Here is a 23825-nt window from a genome sequence, read left to right on the forward strand (position 1 = left end):
GTTCAATTTCATTTGGAAGAGTAACGAAAGAAATCACTCATTACACTAAAGGTTCAAAGAAACATCTTTGATATAGAATTAAGTAAAAGTTAATAATAATAAAAGTAATAATTTTCTGACAAGAGAATATCTCAGCTACTCACGCTATTAAACATTATGCCATTTTCCATTTCAGTAAGGTCCAGTTTATCATGTCACTTTTCCTTTTGGCATTTCCATTTCAGTGGTGTTTGCTTTGGTTTGGCCTACTAACACTTTTACTTAAATTGGTGCCAATCTTTCCCAGACTACAGAGGTATTTGATAGACTATTTTGATAAAGGGTAAAGGAAATAATACAAAAACATATACTTCTAACAATTCTAGGAATGCCATGCCAATGCCATCCACTGTATCTGAATTAGACACTTTTTCTGCTACATACATATAAATCCCAAGTGAACTTTTCTATTAAAATGCATCTTTAGATTAAGTGGTTTATAGATAATATTAAAATTTATTTAAGTAGATGTTGTGTAACTAATTTTGGAAATTAGACTCCAGAAAGAGGCTTTATCTCTACGGACTTCATAAGCTATTATGCATGTCAGAGAAGGTAGCTGCCAGGAATTCTCTTGATATAAAAGCTCTATGGATACACTGAGGACTAATGATCAAAACTAGGACTGATGCGCTTGTAGGGGAAAGGACAAAATCTGCTCTTAATTCTCTAGATAGTACCTCAGATGGGCCAAACAAAAAAAGAGAAAAGAAGAGAAAAAGAAAAGAGAAGAGGAGAAAAGAAGAGAAAATTATACTTCATTCATTCATAGAACAACTACTTGAGAACTTACTATGTACCAGGCACTGTTTTAGATTCCAGGAAAACATCAGGAAACAAAACAGACAACCATCCCTCCATATATCTTCATGGGCCTTACATTTTACAGCGGAAAGACTGGCAGCACACATAATCAATAAGTACGTTATAGCGAATGCTGTAAGTGCAAACATAATAAGTACGTTATAGCGAATGCTGTAAGTGCTACGACAGCATACGGCAAGGGACTCAGGAATGCGTTGGAGGGGTGGGTGGCAAACTTAAATTAGGTAGACAGGGTAATTCTCACTGGGAAAGACCATGACCGCAGCAGAGTGAGCAAAGGGAGAGTAGTAAGGAGATGGGACTAAGTTCGTCAGAGGTCAGATCTTATAAGGCTTTTTAGGCCACTGAAGACTTTTGCTTTTACCCAGAATGAAATTAGAAGCAGATCACAGCATGGTCTAAGTTAGGTTCTTAAGGAATAACTGTGGCTGATATTTTGAGAATAGATTGGGGGCTGGAGGTGAGATGGGAGCAAGGTGAGCAGATAGGAGGCTACAGAAATCATCTTGGATGGGACAAGAGTAGAAACCAAGAAGACGGTGAGATGTGACTGGATTCTGGCTATATGTTGATGGTAGAAAACCAAAAGAATTTCCAAACGGAGTGGATGGGCAGAGTGAGATAAGGAGAGGAATAAAGGATGACTCCACTGTTTTGGGGCCTGAACAACTGGGTAAGAGTTAAGATGCCCCAGGTCAGACAAGAGACACACTGTGACTAACATGGTAAAGAGAGTCTGGTGCATCTAACTGGTTCTATGACACATTACTTTTAAACCAGCTGCCAAGGCAACTTTTGCCACATCTCAGAGTTTCCATTCTAAGGAATCATAGAGAGTAAGGAAGGCCTCACTCTCAGGAAACTATCTAAGAATTGTAGCCCTGGAGGCTGGGGGTATAACTCCACACACAGTCTCAAGACTGCTGAAGCTAGAGATCAGAAGGATAAACATGAACTTTGAAAAACACATCAAATTGATCATTCAGGAAGCTGATCATGGTAAACGAATAAGGAGCAATGACACTTGGTCAGAGAAGTCCTCCAGGTCACTGATGTGTGAGTCCGAGTAAAGAAGGGTAGAACAAGAGAGTGCATGCTAGGGATGTAGGCTCCAGGAGCCTTGGAGAACCTTCTCTCCTCAGGCTCTGTCCTCCAAGAAGAAGGAGACCCTAGAAGCCTAAGATTCTGGCATCCTATTGTGAGGAGCAGGGTAAAGCTAATATGCCAAGACACCTTGATTACAATCTGATCTGATGTGGTCTTGTGTTTTGCAATTCTTAAAGGTGCATTTGATGTGTTAAATTCTTTAAACAAGCCCATTAGACAGAGATGGCTTTAATGCCTTAGTCCTGCAGAAGCAACCCAAAACCTAAGCCTATAATGCCTGAAGGTCAAGAAATCAAAATGTAAAGACAACCAATCAGGAACAGCCAACTAGCTTTCTCAAAGAATGCAACCACTTAAGCTATAGCCAATCAAACAATGTCCTTGCTTTGCTTCCACCTCTTTCTATAAAAGTCTTGCCCCTAGCTCCCCTTGGTGGAGCATTTTTAACCACTTCAGATTTGGCTCTGCCCAATTCAAATCAATTTTTGCTCAAACTCTTAAACTTTTTAATATGTCTCAGTTTATCTTTTAACAAATACAATCTTTTTATTCCCACAATAATCTTTTTGAAGTAGCTTAGACAGTATTATTATTATTATTATTATTATTATTATTATTATTATTATTATTCCTGTTTCACAAAACAAACCATACTGAGGCTGGAAGAGATTAAGCAATTGACCAAATATCACCAATAAATTGTCAAGCTGGCATAATTCTTTCTAGACATACATTTAGACATCAATATTGTGATTTCTACATTGCTTCTGGCTCTCTATTCTTAGCTAAAACAGTTAGAAAGCCAGGAATCATTAAGGCAATTGGTAGTTGTATTTCAACTTAGAACTAGTCTAAACAGGCAAAGAGTACCACTGATAAGAATAGCAGTTAGGAGCTCTGTTACCTAAATGGAGAGCCACATAATCAAGCTTTCTACCACCTCTCTCAACATGACAGAAAGCAAAGAAAAAAATTATTTATGCTGCTGGTTAAGGCTAGCAATTTAAACAGTGTGATTTGGGGGCGCCTGGGTGGCTCAGTCATTAAGCGTCTGCCTTCGGCTCAGGTCATGATCCCAGGGTCCTGGGATGGAGCCCCGCATCAGGCTCCCTGCTCAGCGGGAAGCCTGCTTCTCCCTCTCCCACTCCCCCTGCTTGTGTTCCCTCTCTCGCTGTGTCTCTCTCTGTCAAATAAATAAATAAAATCTTTAAAAAATAAAAAAAAAAATAAAAAAAAAAAAAACAGTGTGATTTGCTTTTCATAATTCAGTTGTTAACTGTAGTTCTTATCAATCCTTGGCCTCATTAACTTTGTTTCTAATCACCACCAAATACACACACACACCCTGTGAAAATCATCTACATCACTACACATTTGTGTTTTTTGGGATATGTTATAACATGTAACAGTATTATAATATTTTAAGAATGATTTTGACATTATCAAAACATAATTTACTAAAGGAAGTAAATTGACTTATTGCTCGCTTTTCTTAGAATAAATAGCAACAGTAATTGAGTACATAGGGTCCTTAATTTGGAGTATACAGTGGCATCTTGCTGTGATGACAGCAGTTCTGTAATATGATTAAAATACACCTTGTAAACATGATTTATGTTACTTGCATGGTATTTCCAAATAATTATGGCTTTTAAGAGACATTTTATGATTTGAAAGTATTGACTATTATAACACTGTTCAAATAAACCGTGAATGTTTTCATAAATATGTATATTTTATGAATGCCATGATTAATTTTTTTCTAACAAGGTTTTCCTGACAGATGAACTTTTAGCATAATAGGAAACATTTTACTCCTTGTGCACTCATGTACACTATTCACAGTTAAAGGACATTTATCTATATTGTATTTTCCTTTTAATTTCACTCTTGCCAAATAAAGCATTTGGCTGGGAAACAGTCCTTCTGCTGAACTATCTTGCTCCTCAATACATCTGTTTGACTAAAAGACCCAGTTGGCCATAGTTTTGCTCTGCTTCCAGGACTAGCTGCTCTAAAGTGTGAAAGAAGCCTGGCTGCAATATACATGTCTGCCAGTCTAATCTCATTACCAGCAACTCTCTGCTGCAAAACTAAATAAATTGTACCTCTATCTGAAATTTCAAGCTTGTAGAGTTGTTTCAAGGACACAATAAGATAATTAATAACATAGAAGCATGGACTCAGTACAGGACCTGGCACATGCATGTTCAATAAATATTAATTTTCCTTTCTGCCCTGCTTTCAGTTCTTAATGCTGAGTCTTCCAATCACCCAGATGCACACTCCCGAGAGTAGCCCGTTGATCTTAGTATAGGACACCCGTATTTGAAGTGACGATCATCATCAACCTTGTCTAGGAAGACCAAATGCATTCCTTTGAGATGACTTTAAAAAAGTAAATGGTACTAGCCCTGAGGATGGCTGAGTTGAGGTCAACCAGAGTTATAAAATAAATAATAATAGTGAGGAAAAGTTCAAATGAAAAGTTCAAATGATAGATTAGGAGACACATAGGCAATTGATGGTTAAACTCCTTGAAAGGAAGAAAAAGAGTTAGAAAGACTAGAAAAAGGATTAATAAAGAAGCCTGGAAAGAGGAGGTTCACAGGGACTAGAGGAAAATAAGAGGAAAGTGAAAGAAAAAGAACCAAAGAAAAACAACCAAATCAACTCCAATAAAATTTATTCTATGCCTGGCACATGGATTACTATGTGAATGCTGTCTGAAGAATGACTATCTTTTTTTAGCATTTCTCAAAATATTGTCTGTACCTACATTCAATAGGATAAGATGTGATTATTAGGATACTTTGGTTGAGAATACATATTGTACACAGTGCAGAAACTTGATCTACAAATCTTTTGCTCAACTAGTCTTATTTCTTAGGAAGGCTCATTTCTCAGGTACTTATTTTGTGTATCTCTAAAATTCTTATTTCTTGTTCAGGCATGTTCATTTTAAGGAACATGTGTGTCCATGTTCAAATGATGTTATTGGAATGAGCAGAGAAGAAGTTAACAACTATAATTCAATTCCCTTAATCTAGTAAAATGCTTAAGGAAATTAGAATGGCTACAGAAGATAACAAAGTATTAAGTGGCCATCTCAAAAGGTTATGTCAAATCTCTACCTGTTTTCTTCATAAAACTCCCTAAGACCAACATCAGCATCTCACTCAGATAAATTATGAGTCTGACCTAAATTTACGGTTTATTTTTTTAGGTTAAAAGAAATCAGTAATTTCAAATAAAATGAATAGGTTGGTGAACATGTAGACACAAATTACTTTTAATGAAGCAATGCATCTGTAAGAACAACTATCTTTTTCAACATGATGAAAAGATCTTTTGGAGAAATTTCTGAACATGTCACATGATAGTTGATACAGTACTTTGAAAGATTATCTCAAAGGGAGCTGAGAGCTGTATTACTATACTTGATGTGCCTTGAGATACTGACAGATTAAAAGACCATTCCATAGGCCATGGCCTTCTTTGCCAACCGCACAGATTTTCCGAGTTACTTAAAAAGCTTTTGCTTAACTAGACTATATGTCTTCAGTCTATGGACATATATTTGAAGCTGACAATTTTCATGATTTTATCTTCTGAGATACATTTGATGATTAGAAATTTAATACTGAACAGCAACCTCTTGAAAACTTCAGATTTAAGGAGCCTCCTGTACGAACTGAAGAATTCATTGAATAAAAAATTATTGTAATTTTAACAGACTTAGAATTTAATGATTACTTTAACATTCACGCTGAGATTTTTTAGATGTTGGCTAATGTTGGCTGATACATGTCCCTGACATAAGTATATTTTAGTTTCCCTAATTCTTTCTTACTGAAAAGTGAGTAACTTTTTCTTTTCCAACAGTATTTTATTCTTAGCCTCAGCAATATTATATTAGAAATTTTGCATCTCTAAGCATGAGATGGAACATTTTGTGGATTTTTTTTTTAGGATTTATACTGAATACATATGTATTAAAGTTTATGTACAATAACACTCTAATATTCAAGGTAAATACTATTCTGATTTCTTTCACCATAGATTGGTTCTAGGACTTTGTATGAATGGAATCATACAATATGTACTCTTGTGTCTGGCTTCTTTTGCAAATCATAACGTTTGATGTTGCATGTATCAATAGATTGTTCCTTTTTTTTCTAGGTAGCATTCCATCATATGAGTAAACTACAATTTACTTACCTGTTCTTCTACTGACAGATATTTAGATTGTTTCCAGTTTGGGCTATTATGAATAAAGCTCTCATAAACATGCTTGTGCATATCTTTGTATAGACGTATTTTTATTTCTCTTGGATAAATACCTAGTCTTGAGATTATTGGTAATATGGTTGATACATGTTTATAAGAAATTGCCAAATCACTTTTTCAAGTGGTGTACCATTTTACACTAACACTAGTGAAGTATGAGAATTCCAGTTACTCAAAAAACTTGTCACTATATGGTGTTGAGAGTCTTTTTAATTGTAGCCATTCTAGCATTTTAGATTTTAAAAATATATTATCTATCACATTTGCCCATGAAATACTGATTATATTTATCTTTGGGGTCCATTATATTCGCCTTTTGGGTGCTCTCTATTTCTCCCTGCAGATCCTTTCCTTTTAGCATGGAAACTCATTTTAACATTTCTGTGTGGGAAGGAGTTAAGGGTTAACTCAGCAGGCCTGGATTGCTCAAACCTAGCACATTACACTCCTGAGAGAGGAGCTCTGAGCCCTTGGAATATTCTGCCTTAGTCTTTTCTATGCCTGAGGTCCTAGGTCATAAACTATCCAGTAGTTTATGCTAACAGTGTGATTTATTGTGAACTCCATGCTGAGGTCTGATTCTTGATGTGACTTCAGTGATATCTTTATGTCCAGATGCCAGTGGTCCAAGCCATGAGTGATGCCTCACTGTTTTATAGCCTAAATGCCAGTTTTCTGTTGTTTTGTTTTGTTTTGTTTTGGCAGCTTGGAATAATCTTCGCTTGCAGTCTTATGCCTGGTTTTCCGAGCTTCAGGAGATTTCTTTCTGCCTGGCTGCCCTGCTCTAAACTTCAACAGCTACCATGCTGGTGGATTTCTCTGTTTACCTACCCTGCCTCCTCACCTCCAGCAATCACTGTTTTGTACTCAGGGAAGTTCTGAGTGCCTCAGAGGACTTTTTCTCATATCCTTCCTTGCCTCCAGCCACTGGCAGCTCCCTTTTTGTGCTCAGTGAGGATCTGGAGCACCTCACAGGGATTTCTCTCAGCAAACCTAACTCAGGTTTCAGCAGCTGGTCTTGCTATGTGGTGAATATCTGGTATGTTTTGAAGGTATTTCTCACAGCTGATCTGCCCTGCCTCCAGCTTTTGGTGTCCCAATTTGTGTGCTCAGGGAAGATCTATGGGGAACAGTCGAGGCTATTGGAATTCGAAATCATCATGCCATCCCAAGGGGTCTGTTAAAAGTTTATTGATTCTGCTGATTTTTTCCTCACTCATGTCTTTCCTAGATCCCTCCTCATCTTGTCATTCTGCCATGATTGAAGCAGCTCTTTTCCCCTAGAAAGGATTTACCACTTCCTGGATTTCAGTTTACTTAGGCTTATTTGCAGCCTCAGATCTCTAAAAGATTTTCATCTAAGATTTCTTAAAAATGTGATTTTGTAACCTATCTCACTTGTTCTCATTGTTAGGGTGGGAGCAGGGTCCCCTGCAGCTTTTTACATCCCAGGTGGAAACAGAAGTCCCATATGTAAGCTTTATTTAATAAAAATGAAGGTGTAAGAAAACAAATATTCATTTATTTATTCATTCCATGAACTATTATTGAGTGGTCTCTATGTACCAGGTATTGGAAATACAGCAATGAATAAAATCATCCAAATTCTCTCCTCTCAGGGAGTTTATAGTCTACTGGGAAAAGAGATAATATACAAAAATTAAGATATATAAAGTGTTAATGATAAGTGCTAAAGAGAAAAAAAATAAAGCTCTAAAGGAGATATAAAATGTCAAGATGGTGTTTCATATTTCAAATGTTGGAGTCAGGAATTTCTCACTCAGGTGATTTTGAGTAAAGATCTAAAGAAAGGATAATGCGTCAAACCTATGACCCCTTTCAATCAGAAAACTGGACGTTGGAAAGCACTATCTGCCAACATCCTAGGAACTGCTCTAGGATGTGCTCTGTTGTTCCTCTGAACTTCCAACAACACAACCATCTCCCAGGCAATCAAGCATATACAGATATAAATTAAATAGCAATATAGATACTATCATGCTTGAATATTTACAAATAATAAGAGAAAGAATGTTAAAACACAGTTCTGTGAAAGAGTGCATATAAGAAGAGGCACTCCAATATATTGCTGTGATATTTATAAACTAATATTTTGGATCCAGAAATTTGATATTCTGGAATTTATTCTAAGAAAGTGTAAAACACTGCAGATTGGCTACTCCGTGACTGAAGCCTGGAAAGCTAGTGATCACTTTACAACGTGCTGAGAGCCGCCATCAAGTACACACACCTGTATGAGGTTAGTAAGAGGAACATAATGCGGCAGAGGTCTTTGCTGGCCCTGCACGCGTGGTAAAGAGATGGGATTCTGGCCTTGCGGTCTCAAGGTGCGGGTTCTGGGGCACAACATTTCTCTCTGCATTATGGCTGCGGCAATGTGGTCCTAAAGCCAATAACTATGAGCTCACTGGACCTTAGGAGAAGCACTGGGCTCTAGATTGAGTAATTTGGGCAGTAGCTTCTTGAACCCTAAGCTTTCGTATCATGCAGATAGAAATGCCCTTGGAAGGTCTCTATTATCATCCTGTTCTATAAGTCATGCCTGGAAGACCTAGAGGGGGCTCCTGCGGCCCTTCTGAAAACCTTGTAACAACTAATTCCACATTAAAAACCTATTTCTGCTTTAAAATATGACTTTTGTTACATGCAACTGTCTAGTGACTGATAAAGGAACTAACTGGAAAAAGGCAAGAAGTATGTACAACCTAATATATAGCAGCAATGTTAATTAAAAAAAACACCTTTGCACAGTATATAAATGTTCTTAAAAAAGGAACTGGTTAACAAATGTTTATATAGCTATGAAATAAAATAACACACATTAATTAACTGAATTTATTATTTTGAAAAAAATTCCAACCCTACAGAAAAGTTATAAGTATATATATATATATATATATATATATATATTTTAAGATTTTATTTATTTATCTGACAGAGAGAGACACAGCAGGAGAGGGAACACAAGCAGGGGGAGTGGGAGAGGGAGAAGCAGGCTTCCCACAGAGCAGGGAGCCTGATGAGGGGCTCGATCCCAGGACCCTGGGATGATGACCTGAGCCGAAGGCAGACGCTTAATTACTAAGCCAACCAGGTGCCCCAAAAAGTTATAAGTATATTACAATAAATTCTCCTATACTTACTTTCATTTGATTCACTCATGTACCAAAGATATTATAATATATATATATATATATTTTAAATGTAAACTATAATGTTTTGAGAGGAAAAAACTGCAGATACAGTTTCCTTTTGGTAACAATATATCGACTCACATTACACAAAGGAAAATATTCTCAGTAGTTTTCTCTGAGCAAAATTATAGATGATTGATTTTACTTTTGCCCATGTAGTGTTTATAATTTTTCTATGAAGAGCAAAATAAATTAATGAAAGGAGCTAGATTAAGTGTCAGGGGATTCTTTGTAATGTATATAGTTCTTTATCAAATTCCTGTTTCTAGGATAAAGTAAAAATGCCAATCACCTTTGTGGATTTTCACCAAGCTAGAGCCTGTCACCTCATTTTGGGATCATGCAATATCTTATTATTTTCTTAACCTATTATTATCTTAACCTATGAATATTATTGAAACTTGCTTAACATTTTGGATAATATGCCATATACAACTAGAAGATATGTCATTTTATTTCAAAGATGACTGAGTTTCATGTAAAACATAATTTATAAATTAATATCCTTCATTCAATTTCTGAAATTTTCAAACTAAATAATTCTGGATTACTTTACTTTCAAAAAAGTATACTGAGGAAAAGGGTAGCAGTTCTGATGCTGTGATTCTAAACTATTTTTTCTTTATAATCCTCTCTAGATTCATGTCTATTTCAGTTTTTACATTTGGGCTACTGCCTTCTTTAACTCTTTCTGTGGTTACCATTGACTCTCCCAGATAAATGAGTTGGAAGTACTTCAGGGTGAGATGTTAATATATAACATATTAAATATATGTTAATATATAACAAATTAAATATAGCTTATACACTTAGAGCCAGAATTTGAAAAGGTTCAATATAGATAAATAAATGATCAGTATGGTGATTAACATAACATAATAAAAAAAAATTAAAAAATAAATAAATAAATGATCGACATGAAAGTTAACAACCCAGAAACTAATTGCAGGCTCTCATGTACGTTATGCAACTAAACAAACAAACACAAACAGAGGATGAATTCACAAGTGAATTACTCTATAAATAAAGACTGGCTGAAGTAACCACCCATAAAATTGTTCAATCCCTCTTCACAAAACCTACACAATGTTTGAGCACCTTAAGATAATTCTTCCTATTTGAGAATTCTTCCATAGGCTGAATTGAAATGATTTCTCTACTCCTTGGAGACATACAGAAAATTGTTATCGTGGCCCTCAGAAGTATTGTTGTTTCAGGGTTAAAATAGCTTAATTTCTTCTACTGTTCAATTTACTTTATCACTCTGGTCTTAAAATTATAATTTTCCTACTAAAAATATAGTTAACAGCAGTTACTGTGGAGAGATTAGTGTTAAATTATAGGAAGCTTACAGCTATAAATTTGCAGGTGAAATTCCAGATCAAAGGGAAGGAATAATCCGAGTGCCTTCAAGTCTTATCAGCACTGTATATTGAGGTGTGTTTCTGAAAAAGTGTATGTGAATTGTAGATCTTACCCTTTGAAGAAATCCATTTTCAAAGTGAAGGGATTGAATATTTATTTAAGCTTCTGTAAAAATACCAACTTTTAGGTGCATATAGGGTGTGTTTAAAGCAGCATCTCCCCGACCATTTTCACAAATTGCCTGTAGGAGAATGGTTCTAGAACAAAAGAAGTTTGGGAAAGACTGCATGTTTTATTTACCTCTGGATCTTTGCTATGCATCAGATACACACTGAAGGTTCTATTTAGTATATCTTTCACAACACACACTGGGAAATATGAGTTTAAAGCAAGATTCATTATCATGTTTATTTGTTCAACCATTCATTTAATATTATTTCATCAGTTTCCATTTGCTTCAGAGTTCCCTTTTTTTAGCAAAGCATTTATTTCATTTATTTTGACCAAGAGCCTATTTAGATTTTTCATTTTAGATTATTTTTTAATCATTTAAATTATATATATTTAAAATGTACAAAATGATGATTTCATATACATATATGTTGTAAAATGATTATCCAGATCAAGATAATTAACATATCCATCAGCTCACATAGTGAACATAGGTAACTGTGTGTATGTGTGTGTGTGTAATGCTTCAGATCTACTCTAAAAAACTTTGAAGTATACAGTACTGTATTATCAGCTCTAATCACCATGCTGTACATTCATCCAGTGTCATTCTTTTGCATTTGGATATCCAATTTTCCCAGCACCATTTATTTAAGAGTATGTTCCTGATATCCTGTCAATAATTATTTGACCATATGTGCATGGTTTATGTCTGTACTTTCTGTTCTGTTCCACTGGCCTCTGTGCCTGTTTTTATGCCAGTACCATGCTCTTTTATTTTTTTAAGGTTTTTTGTATTTATTTAACAGAGAGAGAGTGAGAGAGCACAAGCAGGGGGAGCAGCAGAGGGAGAAGGAGAAGCAGGCTTCCCGCTGAGCAGGGAGCCCGATGCGGGGCTTGATTCCAGGACCCCAGGATCATGACCTGAGCCAAAGGCAACGCTTAACTGACTGAGCCACCCAGGAGCCCCAACTGTTTTGATTAATATAGCTTTGTAATATAGCTTGAAATCAGGGAATGTGATACTCCCAGACTTGTTCTTCTTTGTTGGGATCACTTTGGCTATTTGAGGTCTGTTGTGGCTCCATATAAATTTTAGAATAGTTTTTTTCTATTACTGTAAAAAATGCTATTGGAATTTTGACAGAGATCACATTGAATCTGTAGACCACTTTGCAAAGCATGGACATTTTTTATAATAGTAATTCTTCTCATCTAAGAACATGAATTATCTTTCCATTTATTTGTGTCGTCTTCCATCATTTTCATTAAGGTCTTGTAACGTTCGGTGTACAGGTCTTTCACCTCTTTGATTAAATTCATTCTTAAGTATTTGATTGTTTTCAGTACTACTGTAAATGGAATTGTTTTTATATATTTTTTTAAAGATTTTATTTATTTATTTGAGAGAGAGAGAAAAGAAGAGAGAGAGTGATAGAGAGCCTGCGTGCAAGCATGAGCAGGAGGAGGGGCAGAGGGAGAAGCAGACTCCCTGCTGAGCAAGGAGCCTGCTGCAAGGAGCTGGGCTTGATCCAGGACTCCAGGATCATGATCTGAGCCAAAGGCAGATGCTTAACCCACTGAGCCGCCCAGTGCCCCAGTGGCATTGCTTTTAAATTTCTCTTTCAGATAATTCATTGTTAGTATATAGAAACAAATTATTTTGTTAAAGAACAAAGGGAGCCATTCAAATACAAAATATCAACACAAATATAAAATTGGTTAAGATGCTACTTAAAAATATAACTAACAAACAAACAAAAGCAAAGAAGTCATAATTTATACAACTTATTTGGGGTAAGCACATGCCAATAGAAACTAAATTATCCCCATAGTTATATTTGAAAAGGTGTTTTTATTTGTTTGTTTGTTTGTTTGCTTTTAATTAAGCTCCATGCCCAGCATGGAGCCCAATGCAGGGTCCAAGCTCATCACACTGAAATGAAGACCTGAGCCGAGATTAAGAGTCAAACGCTTAAATGACTGAACCACCCAGGCATCCCTGAAACGATGGTTTGTTTAAACCATGAAGCCATATCTGTTGAAATTAATTTCATTACTCATAGCAATTTTAGATAAAATGTCATACATCATAAGGACAAAGCATTACTATTGTAATTGCCATATAGATAATTCACTGATGACATCAGTGGTAGGTTTTTAACTAAAATATATTAAAGATCAAGTGGGGGAAAAGGACAATTAATTCATCAGAATAAGTTTCATTTTTTTACATGGTATGCATTGTATAGGTGAAACAGTTTTATCTAACCTGCCAACAATGGTGATCACTAATAGTTCCTTTGAGTAAATGGCCGTTCTATTGAGTCCTGTAGGGGTCTAGTGTTTAATATACCAATCAAACAGTCATAGACTAAAACTAACTCAGCTAAAGCCATTTAGGAACATGATATTCATTTTGATTGCATGAATGCATTCACAGTAAATTTGTTAATTTTTTAATATCTCTAATTGTTTGCACTATTCTTTGGCTATGTCATCCAAATATTTAGATCAGCTGCCTTCTGAAATTCAGGGTTTTAGCCAGAATCTGACGAAGACTTCCCTTGATATGTAGATTTAAATAAAAAGGGGTTTACAAATTGTCAGGATATACGAACAGAAAACCTTGTAAAACGGTAATAAACTAGAGGGATTGCTTGGTTTTAACACAAAGAAAAGTATTGTAAACCTAGGAGACAGATTCACCTGCCAATAGAATCACAATTTTAAATGTGACACTTTACTGAGCTGTAAATTAGTGTAGGATAGGATTTAAAACAGTTTATTACTGTTTATGGTCACTTCAGTTGGCTACTGGTAGTAGAAGCAGCAGAAAGGAAGATAAATTAAATAGAATTAAGCAGAATCCACTGAAAAGAGTTGTAATGTATAGCGAGCAAGAAAGCACAGAGAATTTCTCTCCTTAAAAAAATAAACAAAAGATAAAAACTAACAAGGATAAAACCAAATACACAAACAAAAACTATGTCATGTATCATGAAAGACAAGTCAGTAGAGAATGTTTCAAAGCCAATTATACTTTTATATTTTATAGCAAGTAGAAGAGAAATTAAGCTTTGTTTCAGTACTCTCTATTAAAATTATCAACAAAAGAGAGAAAAAAAGAAAAGACAGCTTTTTAAATTCTACCATTATACCTTTTGTACTCTACCACTCTGCATTTTGGTCAATACTATGGACTAAGTTGTGTCTTCCCAAAATTTATAGGTTGAAACCTAACCACCAAAATGACCATATTTATGGAGGTAAGACCTTCAACAAGGTCATTAAGGTTAAATGAGAACATAAGGATGGAGCCCTAATCCCATAGCACTGGTGTCCTTTTAAGAAGTAGAGGAGACTCAAGAAATGAGCATGCACAGGGAAAAGACCATGTGAAGACACAGTGAGAAGGTGGCTCTCTGCAAGCCAAGAAGAGAGGCCTTAGGAACAATTTCTCCTACCTGAATCTTATCTTGGACTTCCAGCTTCCAGAACTGTAAGAAAATAAATTTCTGTTCTTTAAACCCCCCAGTCTGTGGTATTCTGTTATGGCAGCGCTAGCAGACTAGGGCTAGTCATTTTAATTCCACAGTGTATAAAAATAAAATCAAGAGAAAAAAAATTTAACAACACTGTTATTTGAAAGTCAGGCTTCTAGAAACTCACCCATTTGAACCAATTACCTTCTGGGACTAACATGTCTCCTCTGTGTTGTTTCTACCCCATAGGGAATAGCGGCATGGTCAGGCAGAGTGGGAAGCAGCACTGTGGCATTAGGTAGCAACTGTGCAAGAACCACGGCAGACATGGCCGTGGCAGTTCAGTACCCCTCAACACAAGAGAAGAAGATCAGAAGCATAACGGGGTTGCACTTGACTTGAGCAAGGAAAGGGAAATGGACATCAGTTGTGTGGTTTGAAAAGAAGCATTGGTAGATCTGGAAAAGAGCAGTTGGTTTACATGATCGAAGTATTGAGCTTTGATAAGACAGATGGTTAAATGTCTTCAAGATTCTGAGTATATTCAACGTTTTTGCCACTGTTATATAACGCATGAATCTGAATTAAACCGATTTCATTGCCTCTTTCCTGTCAACTCCAGCATAGCACACATCACACTCACCCCTATGTTTTAGCTATTTATGCATGTCTGAGGTTCATGGTGAAGTCATAAGCTCCCGGGCAACAGGGACATTTCATCTACTAATTGTGTTCCCTACAACACCTACAGCAATGTCATACACAGTTGGGTTCTTTATAAATATTTACCTTATTATAGAGCCCTGCAACAGACTGGGGGTATGCATAATGATGTAATACCGTAGTCTGGTTCTGGGCTCAATGCTCTAATGAATGCAGCTGAATTAAGATATATGTACTATATTTCCTGGTGGGTAGTTCTTGGTATTAAAAAATAAAACATGAAAAAAAATTTTTAAAAACACTATAAAACTAAGGAAATCTTTGCTACTTTTTCGCAGGGACTTACAAAAATAACAACACTGTCGGGTGCCTGGGTGGCTCAGTTGGTTAAGTGACTGCCTTCAGCTCAGGTCATGATCCTGGAGTCCTGGGATCAAGTCCCACATCAGGCTCCCTGCTCAACAGGGAGTCTGCTTCTCCCTCTGAGCCTCCCCCTCTCATGCTTTCTCTCTATCTCATTCTTTCTGTCTCAAATAAATAAATAAAATCTTTAAAAAAAATAACAACACTGTCTATCCTGTGGACTGTTTTATAATATTGATGCAATCGTTTGGTTTTGATCAGGTTTGCTAGTGTGGCAGGTGCTTCAAAAGTGACATTTAAGAAGAATATAGCTAGATTGACTACTTTCATATGTACAAATGCTTTAGGCTTGACCAAAATAACCTCTTAGAAATTTCATCACTATTTACTTGAGACTTACAGAGCACTGACTAATATATGGATGATCAAATTCTGTTTTTCTAAAGGCAAAATCAATACCTTCTGTGACTATGAAAGATGATTTCAAAAAATAAACGTGAAACAGCAGTATATAGAGAGGGATGTGTGTGTTTGTATTGCATCCTAATATTTAAAATTATCATTTGGGGAGAAATCTTATTTTATCTTGAATTCCATAACTGACTTTGCATGAAGACATTTGTGTTTCATTAACTAAGAGGACATTGATCTGTATATCCTTTATTGTACACTTAAGGATCAATGGAAATGGTTTTCAAGAAAGAGTTTTCTTCTAAAAAAATGGATCTTACAAAGATCTTTTATTCCTTACTCATTCAGGAGGCCTAAATGAGTACCTATATATATGTGTGGGTGTGTGTATATATATATATATATACACAGATTGAGAGAGACAGGGAGAATAAGGACTCAAAATGTTTGTGAATGAGAGGATAATAAAGGTTTATAATGCTCCTTAAAGATAGCTACTAAATTAAGTTCACCATGTTTTGTATAAGATATGGAACAATAAATACTGTTTAGATTTCCATAAGATTAATAATTAAGGTGTTTTGCTACCAGGAAGAGAGTGAAATGTCAAGCCACGGACTAGAAGAAGATTTCAAAATATATAACCAACAAAAAACTTAAATTGAGAATATATAAAGAACTCTTACATATTGATAAGACAAAGATGAACAATTCTTTTTTTTTAATAGGTAAAAGGCTCAAATGATCCTTTACAGAGAAAGATATCAACATTATTAATCATTATTAATCATCAGGGAAATTCAAATTAAAACCCAAAAAGATACACTTACATATACTGATGTGTTGATATAGGGCAACTAGGACATTCATACATTGCTGGTGGTAGTGTAATTAATACTTTGATCAATTCTTTGGCAGTCTACTAAAGTTAATCATGTGCCTACTCAGTGACCTACTGATTTCATTTCTAGATAAATACCCAAGAAAAATGAGTGCACCCATTCTACCAACACATAAGAATAATCATAGGAACTATATTCATTATAGCTAAAAACTAGAAATAATCATACAAATCCAAATGACCACAAACCATAGAGTAAAAATTAGGAAATTCACACCAGAATCTCTTATAGTACTATGTAGATGAGATTTTAAAATTTAACTAAAAAGTCCATTTATAATAGTTTACTGGCTCTTATAAAAAATTCTTAGTTTTATGTAATTGACATACATTTTGATGTCTATAATGCACATATTAACATTACCATTGTAAGTTAAAAAAGTTATTTCACTGTTTTTTTGCCTAGTAAAATGTAAACAAGAAGTAAATATTAATATGAAGTTAACATTTTTGCAAAGGAAATAGGTAATTAGGTAATTGATAGTTTGAAAATATATTCATTTCTGAAACAGGGATTTTAAGAGAAATACTAATATTTAATTTTTAGTTTTTTGAATTGAGATTTTTAATTCTAAAATTTACAAGCTAATTTAAGTGAACTAATTTTGGGGGAGGTAAAAATATTGGTAGCACAAAGGAAGCAGAAATGTAGATTCAAAATATTAACAAAACTAACAGAAAAAAATCAACCACATAAAACCTCAGTTTTTGACTTTTATTTATCATTCAAGGGGTACCTCACTTCCTTTCAGAAGACAAATGAATTTATTAGTTATCATGTTATAATTTAGAAAAATTAAGCATTTTTTTGAGTTTTTTCTTCAAGTTATACTGAAAGTTTCCAAATAAATACCAAAGAAGAGAGAGCAGTAGAATTAACTCTCATGTTCCTATTACCTAGCTTTGGTAACCATCAGTTTTTCACTATTCTTTAGGTAATTTTTTCTAAAGTCAATCTTTCATGAATTTTAAGAAAAACCTATAGTCACTAAGCATTTCTGCACAAAGCAAATGTACCCCTCCACTCAGGATGATTTAATTCAAATTTAGTAGATTAATTTCAGAGAAATGGCTTCTTTTCTTAATTTAATGGTTTAATTCCTCTTCATTTCAAAATCAAAGTTAGAGTACCAAGCTGAAGGAAGAGCTCCAGAGGTAATGCATTCATCCCAGACATGACTGACTTGTTATCCTTGTCATCCCATGTCATATCCATGCCATTTACATGTTGTAAAACTACTGACACATGTAATGACATGGACATATATTTTTTTAAAATTTTTTTAATTTAAATTCAATTTAGTTAACATATATTGTATTATTAGCTTCAGGGGTAGAATTTAGTGATTCATCAGTTGCATATAACGCCCAGTGCTCATTTCATCAAGTGCCCTCCTTAATGCCCATCCCCCCACCCACCTCCCCTCCAGCAACCCTGTTTGTTTCCTATAGTTAAGAGTCTCTTATGGTTTGTCTCCCTCTCTGTTTTTATCTTATTTTATTATCCCTTCCACTCCCCTATGTTCATCTGTTATGTTTCTTAAATTCCACATATGAGTGAAATCATATGGTATTTCTTTCTCTGACTGACTTATTTTGCTTAACATAATATCCTCTAGGGACACCTGGGTGGCTCAGTTGGTTAAGCATCTGCTTTTGGCTCAGGTCATGACCCCAGGATCCTGGGATCAAGTCTTGCATCAGGCTCCTTGCTCAGCGGGGAGCCTGCTTCTCCCTCTGCCTGCCGCTCCCCCTGCTTGTGCTCTCTCTCTCTCTGACAAATAAATAAATAAAATCTTTTTTAAAAATACCCTCTTGTTCTGTCCACATCATTGCAAATGGCAAGATTCCATTCTTTTTGGTGGCTGAATAATATTCCATTGAAAAAATAAATATTTATAAATAAAATAAATATATATATATATATTCAGCTGTAGATGGAAATCTGGGCTCTTTCCATCTTTTAGCTATTGTGGACATTGCTGCTATAAACACTGGGGTGCATGTGCCCCTCCAAATCACTATTTTTGTAGCCTTTGGATAAATACCTGGTAGTGCAAGTGCTGGGTCATAGGGTAGCTCTATTTTTAACTTTTTGAGGAACCTCCACACTGTTTTCCAGAGTGGCTGCACCAGTTTGCATTCCCAACGACAGTGTAAGAGGGTTCCCCTTTCAACATGGACATATTTTAAAAATCATTATGCTAAGGAAAAGAAGCCACACAGAAAGGACTACATACTGAAGGTTTCCATTGTTTATGCTATTCTGAAAGACAAAACCATTTCAGCAAAAATCGGATGAGCCTTTGCCAGGAACTAGGAATAAAGAGAGGACACTGAATGCAAAGGGCTATGATGGGACATTTTTGGGATAGAAATACTGTATATCTTGATTATAATGGTGTTTATATGCTTGTACACATTTGTCAAAATTCATCGACCTGTATACTTAAGAAGGGAGAATTTTAGGGGTGTCTGGATGGCTCAGTTCGTTAAGCATCCGACTCTTGGTTTCAGCTCAGGTCATGATCTCAGGGTTGTAGGATCGAGCTCCACGTGGGGCTCTGTGCTCAGGAGGGAGCCTGCCTGGGATTCTCTCTCCCCTTCTCCCTCTGCTCCTCCCCTTGCTTGCATGTACTTTCTCTCTCTCAAATAAATAAATAAAGCTTTAAAAAAAAAAGAAGGGAGAATTTTACTGTATGTAAACCTATTTCAGTTCATCTATTTTTTTATTAACATATAATATATTATTTGTTTCAGGAGTACAGGCCAGTGACTCATCAGTCTTATACAATTCACAGCGCTCCACATACCCTCCCCAACGTCCATCACCTATTAAGTCTAACTTAAACAAAAATAATAGCATACCAAGGTCTAATGGACCAAGGATGAAATGATCATCTTCCTTAATTGGGATAACACATTAAAAATGAAATTTGAACTGGTATTTGATTTAGGGCAACCATTTCACAGTTTTGTTTTTTATCAAGCTTATAATCCATTAAAATGTCCCGTATGTGTCTAGTTTTTTAAAAAATCAGTACATTGAATACTACATCATAAACTAATGAGGTACTATATGCTGGCTAATTGAATTTAAACAAAAATCAATCAATCAAACAATCAATCAATGCGGTACTGTAGCTTAATCTTTAAAGATTCCATCTGATATATTTATTTCTACCACATGAATCTAGATCTTTTTTATTCCGTACATTGCTATACAAGAGTATACTCCATATAATCTTATGTCATCCACAATTTAGTCAGCATGCTTTGTAAAAAAAATATTGTTCTTTGTAGAAAAATCATTTTTAATTTGTTTTTGTTTGCTTTACACTAGATTATATGAAACATGTATTTGTATATGGTAACAGAATCTAAGTAAACTGATGAAATATAAAGGTTCTGAAGACTGATAAAATGTCTTCTCAAGTGAAGTTACTTATGTTCTATTATAATCAGGTCCTTTTTTAAAAAAAAAGATTTATTTATTTATTTGATGGGGGAGGGGCAGAGGATGAGGGAGAGAATCTCAAGCACCCAGCTGAGCATGGAGGCCGAGGTGGGGCTTGACCCTAGGACCCTGAGATCATGACCTGAGCCGAAATCAAGAGTCAGATGCTGAACCAACTGAGCCACCCAGGCACCCCAGTTCCTTTTATTTTTTCAAGGAAACATTTTAAATCTTTCTTTTTTAAAATGCCACTAGTTTTAAATTATTTTAAATTATATAAATTACTGTGAGGTTTTATTTCTTTCAGTTCTCTTCACCTTTATATTTTTAAGTGTATTTATATATTTTAAAGAAAAATATCTGGCATTAAATAATTGTATGCAAATATATCTTAAATTACTATATATGTATTTGTTTTGTGTTAATAAAATTCAATATAGTTAAGTAATTCCCATTTTTTTAAATTGCATATGCTTTTGTTTGAATCTGTGATAATCCTACCTTTCTAATTTGTCCTATACAGCACACATATGCTCTCTCTCAAGTGAAAGGAAATTTTCTTTGAGTAAATTAGAATTTATATACTAATTCTTAGATTAGTATAGAAACATTTTCAACTACCGAATGAAAAGATTCCTCCCCCAAGCAGATAAGAAGGTACATCTTCCATGTCACTATTCATTATTGATAAACCATGCTGTACTTTTGGATAATTAGGTTTAAATGCTAATATTTTACAGTTCTCTATTACAAGATGTACAAAGATATTTTAAAAAGCAGTATATTCTCAGACACTTCTACAGATAGATATTTCCCTAGATTTGATAGACCTTAATAGTTTGTTATTTCTATTTGCTTATGAATTTCAATGATTACTTATCTTCCAAAGTTCTCAAAATACAAATATTGTAACATGCGAGAAGGAAAAGACAAATTTTAAAATAACCCTCCCCAGTTGCCGGATACTTGAGCTCATACTTTTTTCCTGATCACTCATTTGGACAGAAATATCTTAACTTTCTAAGAGAGATATCTGCAGCTGATTTTCCTCTTTTGAGTTTTTTTCCAGGCAGGTAAGAGAGTCAGAATGCAAAGCAGTACAAAGCACATGAGGAATTCACTTACAGACCTGGATATAATTTAGGGCATGCACAATGGGGTTTTGCTGATCTCAAATGTACAGATTTATCTATTTCATTTTTCATAATGTCTTCTTTATTATACTACATATGGAAATGTCAATGAAAACTATTAAGCTAGAAAATACTTTATGAAAATCATAAAATGTTAGTTTGCATTACATTTCAATCAGGCATTATGGCTAAAGTAAAGCACCGTTCATTATCTAGTTCAGTTTCTATGATACTCACTGGAAACTCTGTGGGAATCTAAAAGGTCATTTTTAATATACACCGATAACCCTTCAGGTTGAGAGAAAACCACCCCCCAGTGGTGACATTATTACTTTCATTCTGAGAAATAACACATATCATTTTATCTGTAGTATAAGTCACAAAAAGAATACAAAAATAAAAATGAACTCAACTAATAAACAGGAAAGATGTTCTGAAAAACTCTTTGAAACAGCCTGGAAATGACCAAATTCTTTTTTAAAAATTTTATTTATTTGTTTGTTTATTTATTTGAGAGAGAGAGAGAGAGCAAGTGCTCGAGCAGGGGGAGGGGCAGAGGGAGAGAATCTCCAGCAGACTTTGTCCTGAGGGCAGACCCTGACTTTGGGATTAACCTCAGGACCCTGAGATCATGATCTGAGCAAAAATCAAGAGTCAGTTGCTTAACCAACTGAGCCAGCCACCCAGGAGCCCCCAGAGTGACTAATTTTTTTCTTTTAAATAAATAGCTCTAGTGAGACATTATCACAAACTACACAGTTTTTTTTCAAGTTACTCTATAGGAAAATGCATGCTACCCTTTCCCGTAAGTATTTTTCAAATAATATTTTCTAAATATCTTGGAATTAGTTACCACTATATTCTAGAAACTAGACACAAATCCTGCTTTTAGGGGACTTGCAATGTTGTCAAAAAGATAAGGCAGGTCTCAAATTTGCTCAAAACATGAGTGAGGGGGAAGAAGTCTAAAAGTAAACAAGTTTACCAAAAAATGTCAAGATTAACAGAATTAGGAACTTGAGAGTTAAATTCAATTTTTAAGAAATAAATTTACATTTTTACATATGTTCTCTGTAACTGTAAAATTCTATCTACAACTATCACCATAGCAAGAGCAGAATTGCAGAACATAAGAAACTGGTTAAAGGAATATTGATAAAAGAATAAGCAATAGATTATTTCTTAAAACATAGATGGTTTTGTACATATTAAAAATAAATGAAAACATCAAGACATGTCAAATTATAGAGAAATAGGCAGTTTTGTATAATCATTTTATTAAAAAGTAGTTCATCTTACCTCTATTACCAGTTGCCGAAGAGATGGTGAAGCCATGGAATGTAGACTTGAGTTACCCCTTATGGGACTATGGAGACTAACGTAAGCCACAACATTTCTCTGCAGAACCTTCTTGAAATCCTGAAACCAAAACAAACAAACAAATAAAAAACCATTAATAAAAGTAACAGATTTTACTTTATCAGTTTTGTGTTGAATAATAAACACTCCCTACTTAAAATCATTACATTACACAACTACTGTTTTAAAAAAAATGTACTCTATTAGAGTGTACAAAGGTCATAAAAGGATTTTAAATAAAAGGGATAAGGAGTTACATATCACACATGACAAAATATTTTTAAGCATGTTCCTGAAAAAAGTCAAATCTTAAAAGAAAATGTTCTTAAATGGTTAACCTAGTATAAGATTCAACTTTAGAGTACAGAATGGAAAGTTTACTCTAGCCACAGCACTTAATTTTATAGTTACTGAGTTAGAGAACAGACATGGGTAAACTACTAGGGTGATTAATCAAACTAGGCCTTTCCTTTGAGACAATGAGCTCATTTTTACATGCAGTAGCTCTTTATTCTGAGCAAAATGGGGCATAATACACCTTTGTCCCTGCACATATTACCTGAAATAAAACCTGATACATTTTATGCACATGAGTAGCATAAAATGATTTCAGCAGAATAGTTCTACTTCTCTGCTGAGCTCTATCCCCCAAAACTGAAGACTACTGAGCCTATTAATAAGGTGCTGCTAAGAAGGCCTGATGTTATATTCCTCCTTTTTTGCACAAATATTTAATGACTAATCATCATGGTGACAATTCTATAGAAATGACCTAAAAACTGACCTAATTCATGTCTTAGGACCTTACCGTTCTTCCTCCAACACTATGACATGAAAGACAGCAAGAGTCTGTCTCCCTAGCAAATCAGTATGTGACTCCTATTTTAAGTTGAAAATTCGGTTACACCTCTGTAAGATAGGTGAAAACATTCCATTTAAAATTAATAAATGTTTTAAATGGACAGGAATGATGAACTGAAACTTAAATACCCCGCTTTGCACATAATGTTGTTTTTAAAAAAAGTCCCTTTTTTCGAAAAA

General features: G+C 34.9%; 1 protein-coding gene across 2 annotated transcripts in view; it reads right to left on the minus strand.

Moving 5' to 3' along the window:
• NAALADL2 (N-acetylated alpha-linked acidic dipeptidase like 2) overlaps positions 1 to 23825 on the minus strand; it is a 1303067-nt gene that overhangs the window by 289738 nt on the left and 989504 nt on the right. For both annotated transcript variants that reach the window (XM_078069051.1, XM_078069053.1), the window contains one exon: positions 22725 to 22844. In XM_078069051.1, coding sequence (XP_077925177.1) covers positions 22725 to 22844 — 120 coding nt within the window. The remainder of the gene's footprint in view (positions 1 to 22724; positions 22845 to 23825) is intronic.

Source organism: Halichoerus grypus, chromosome 1 (assembly GCF_964656455.1).
Source record: "Halichoerus grypus chromosome 1, mHalGry1.hap1.1, whole genome shotgun sequence".
In the NCBI taxonomy this organism is placed as follows: domain Eukaryota; kingdom Metazoa; phylum Chordata; class Mammalia; order Carnivora; family Phocidae; genus Halichoerus; species Halichoerus grypus.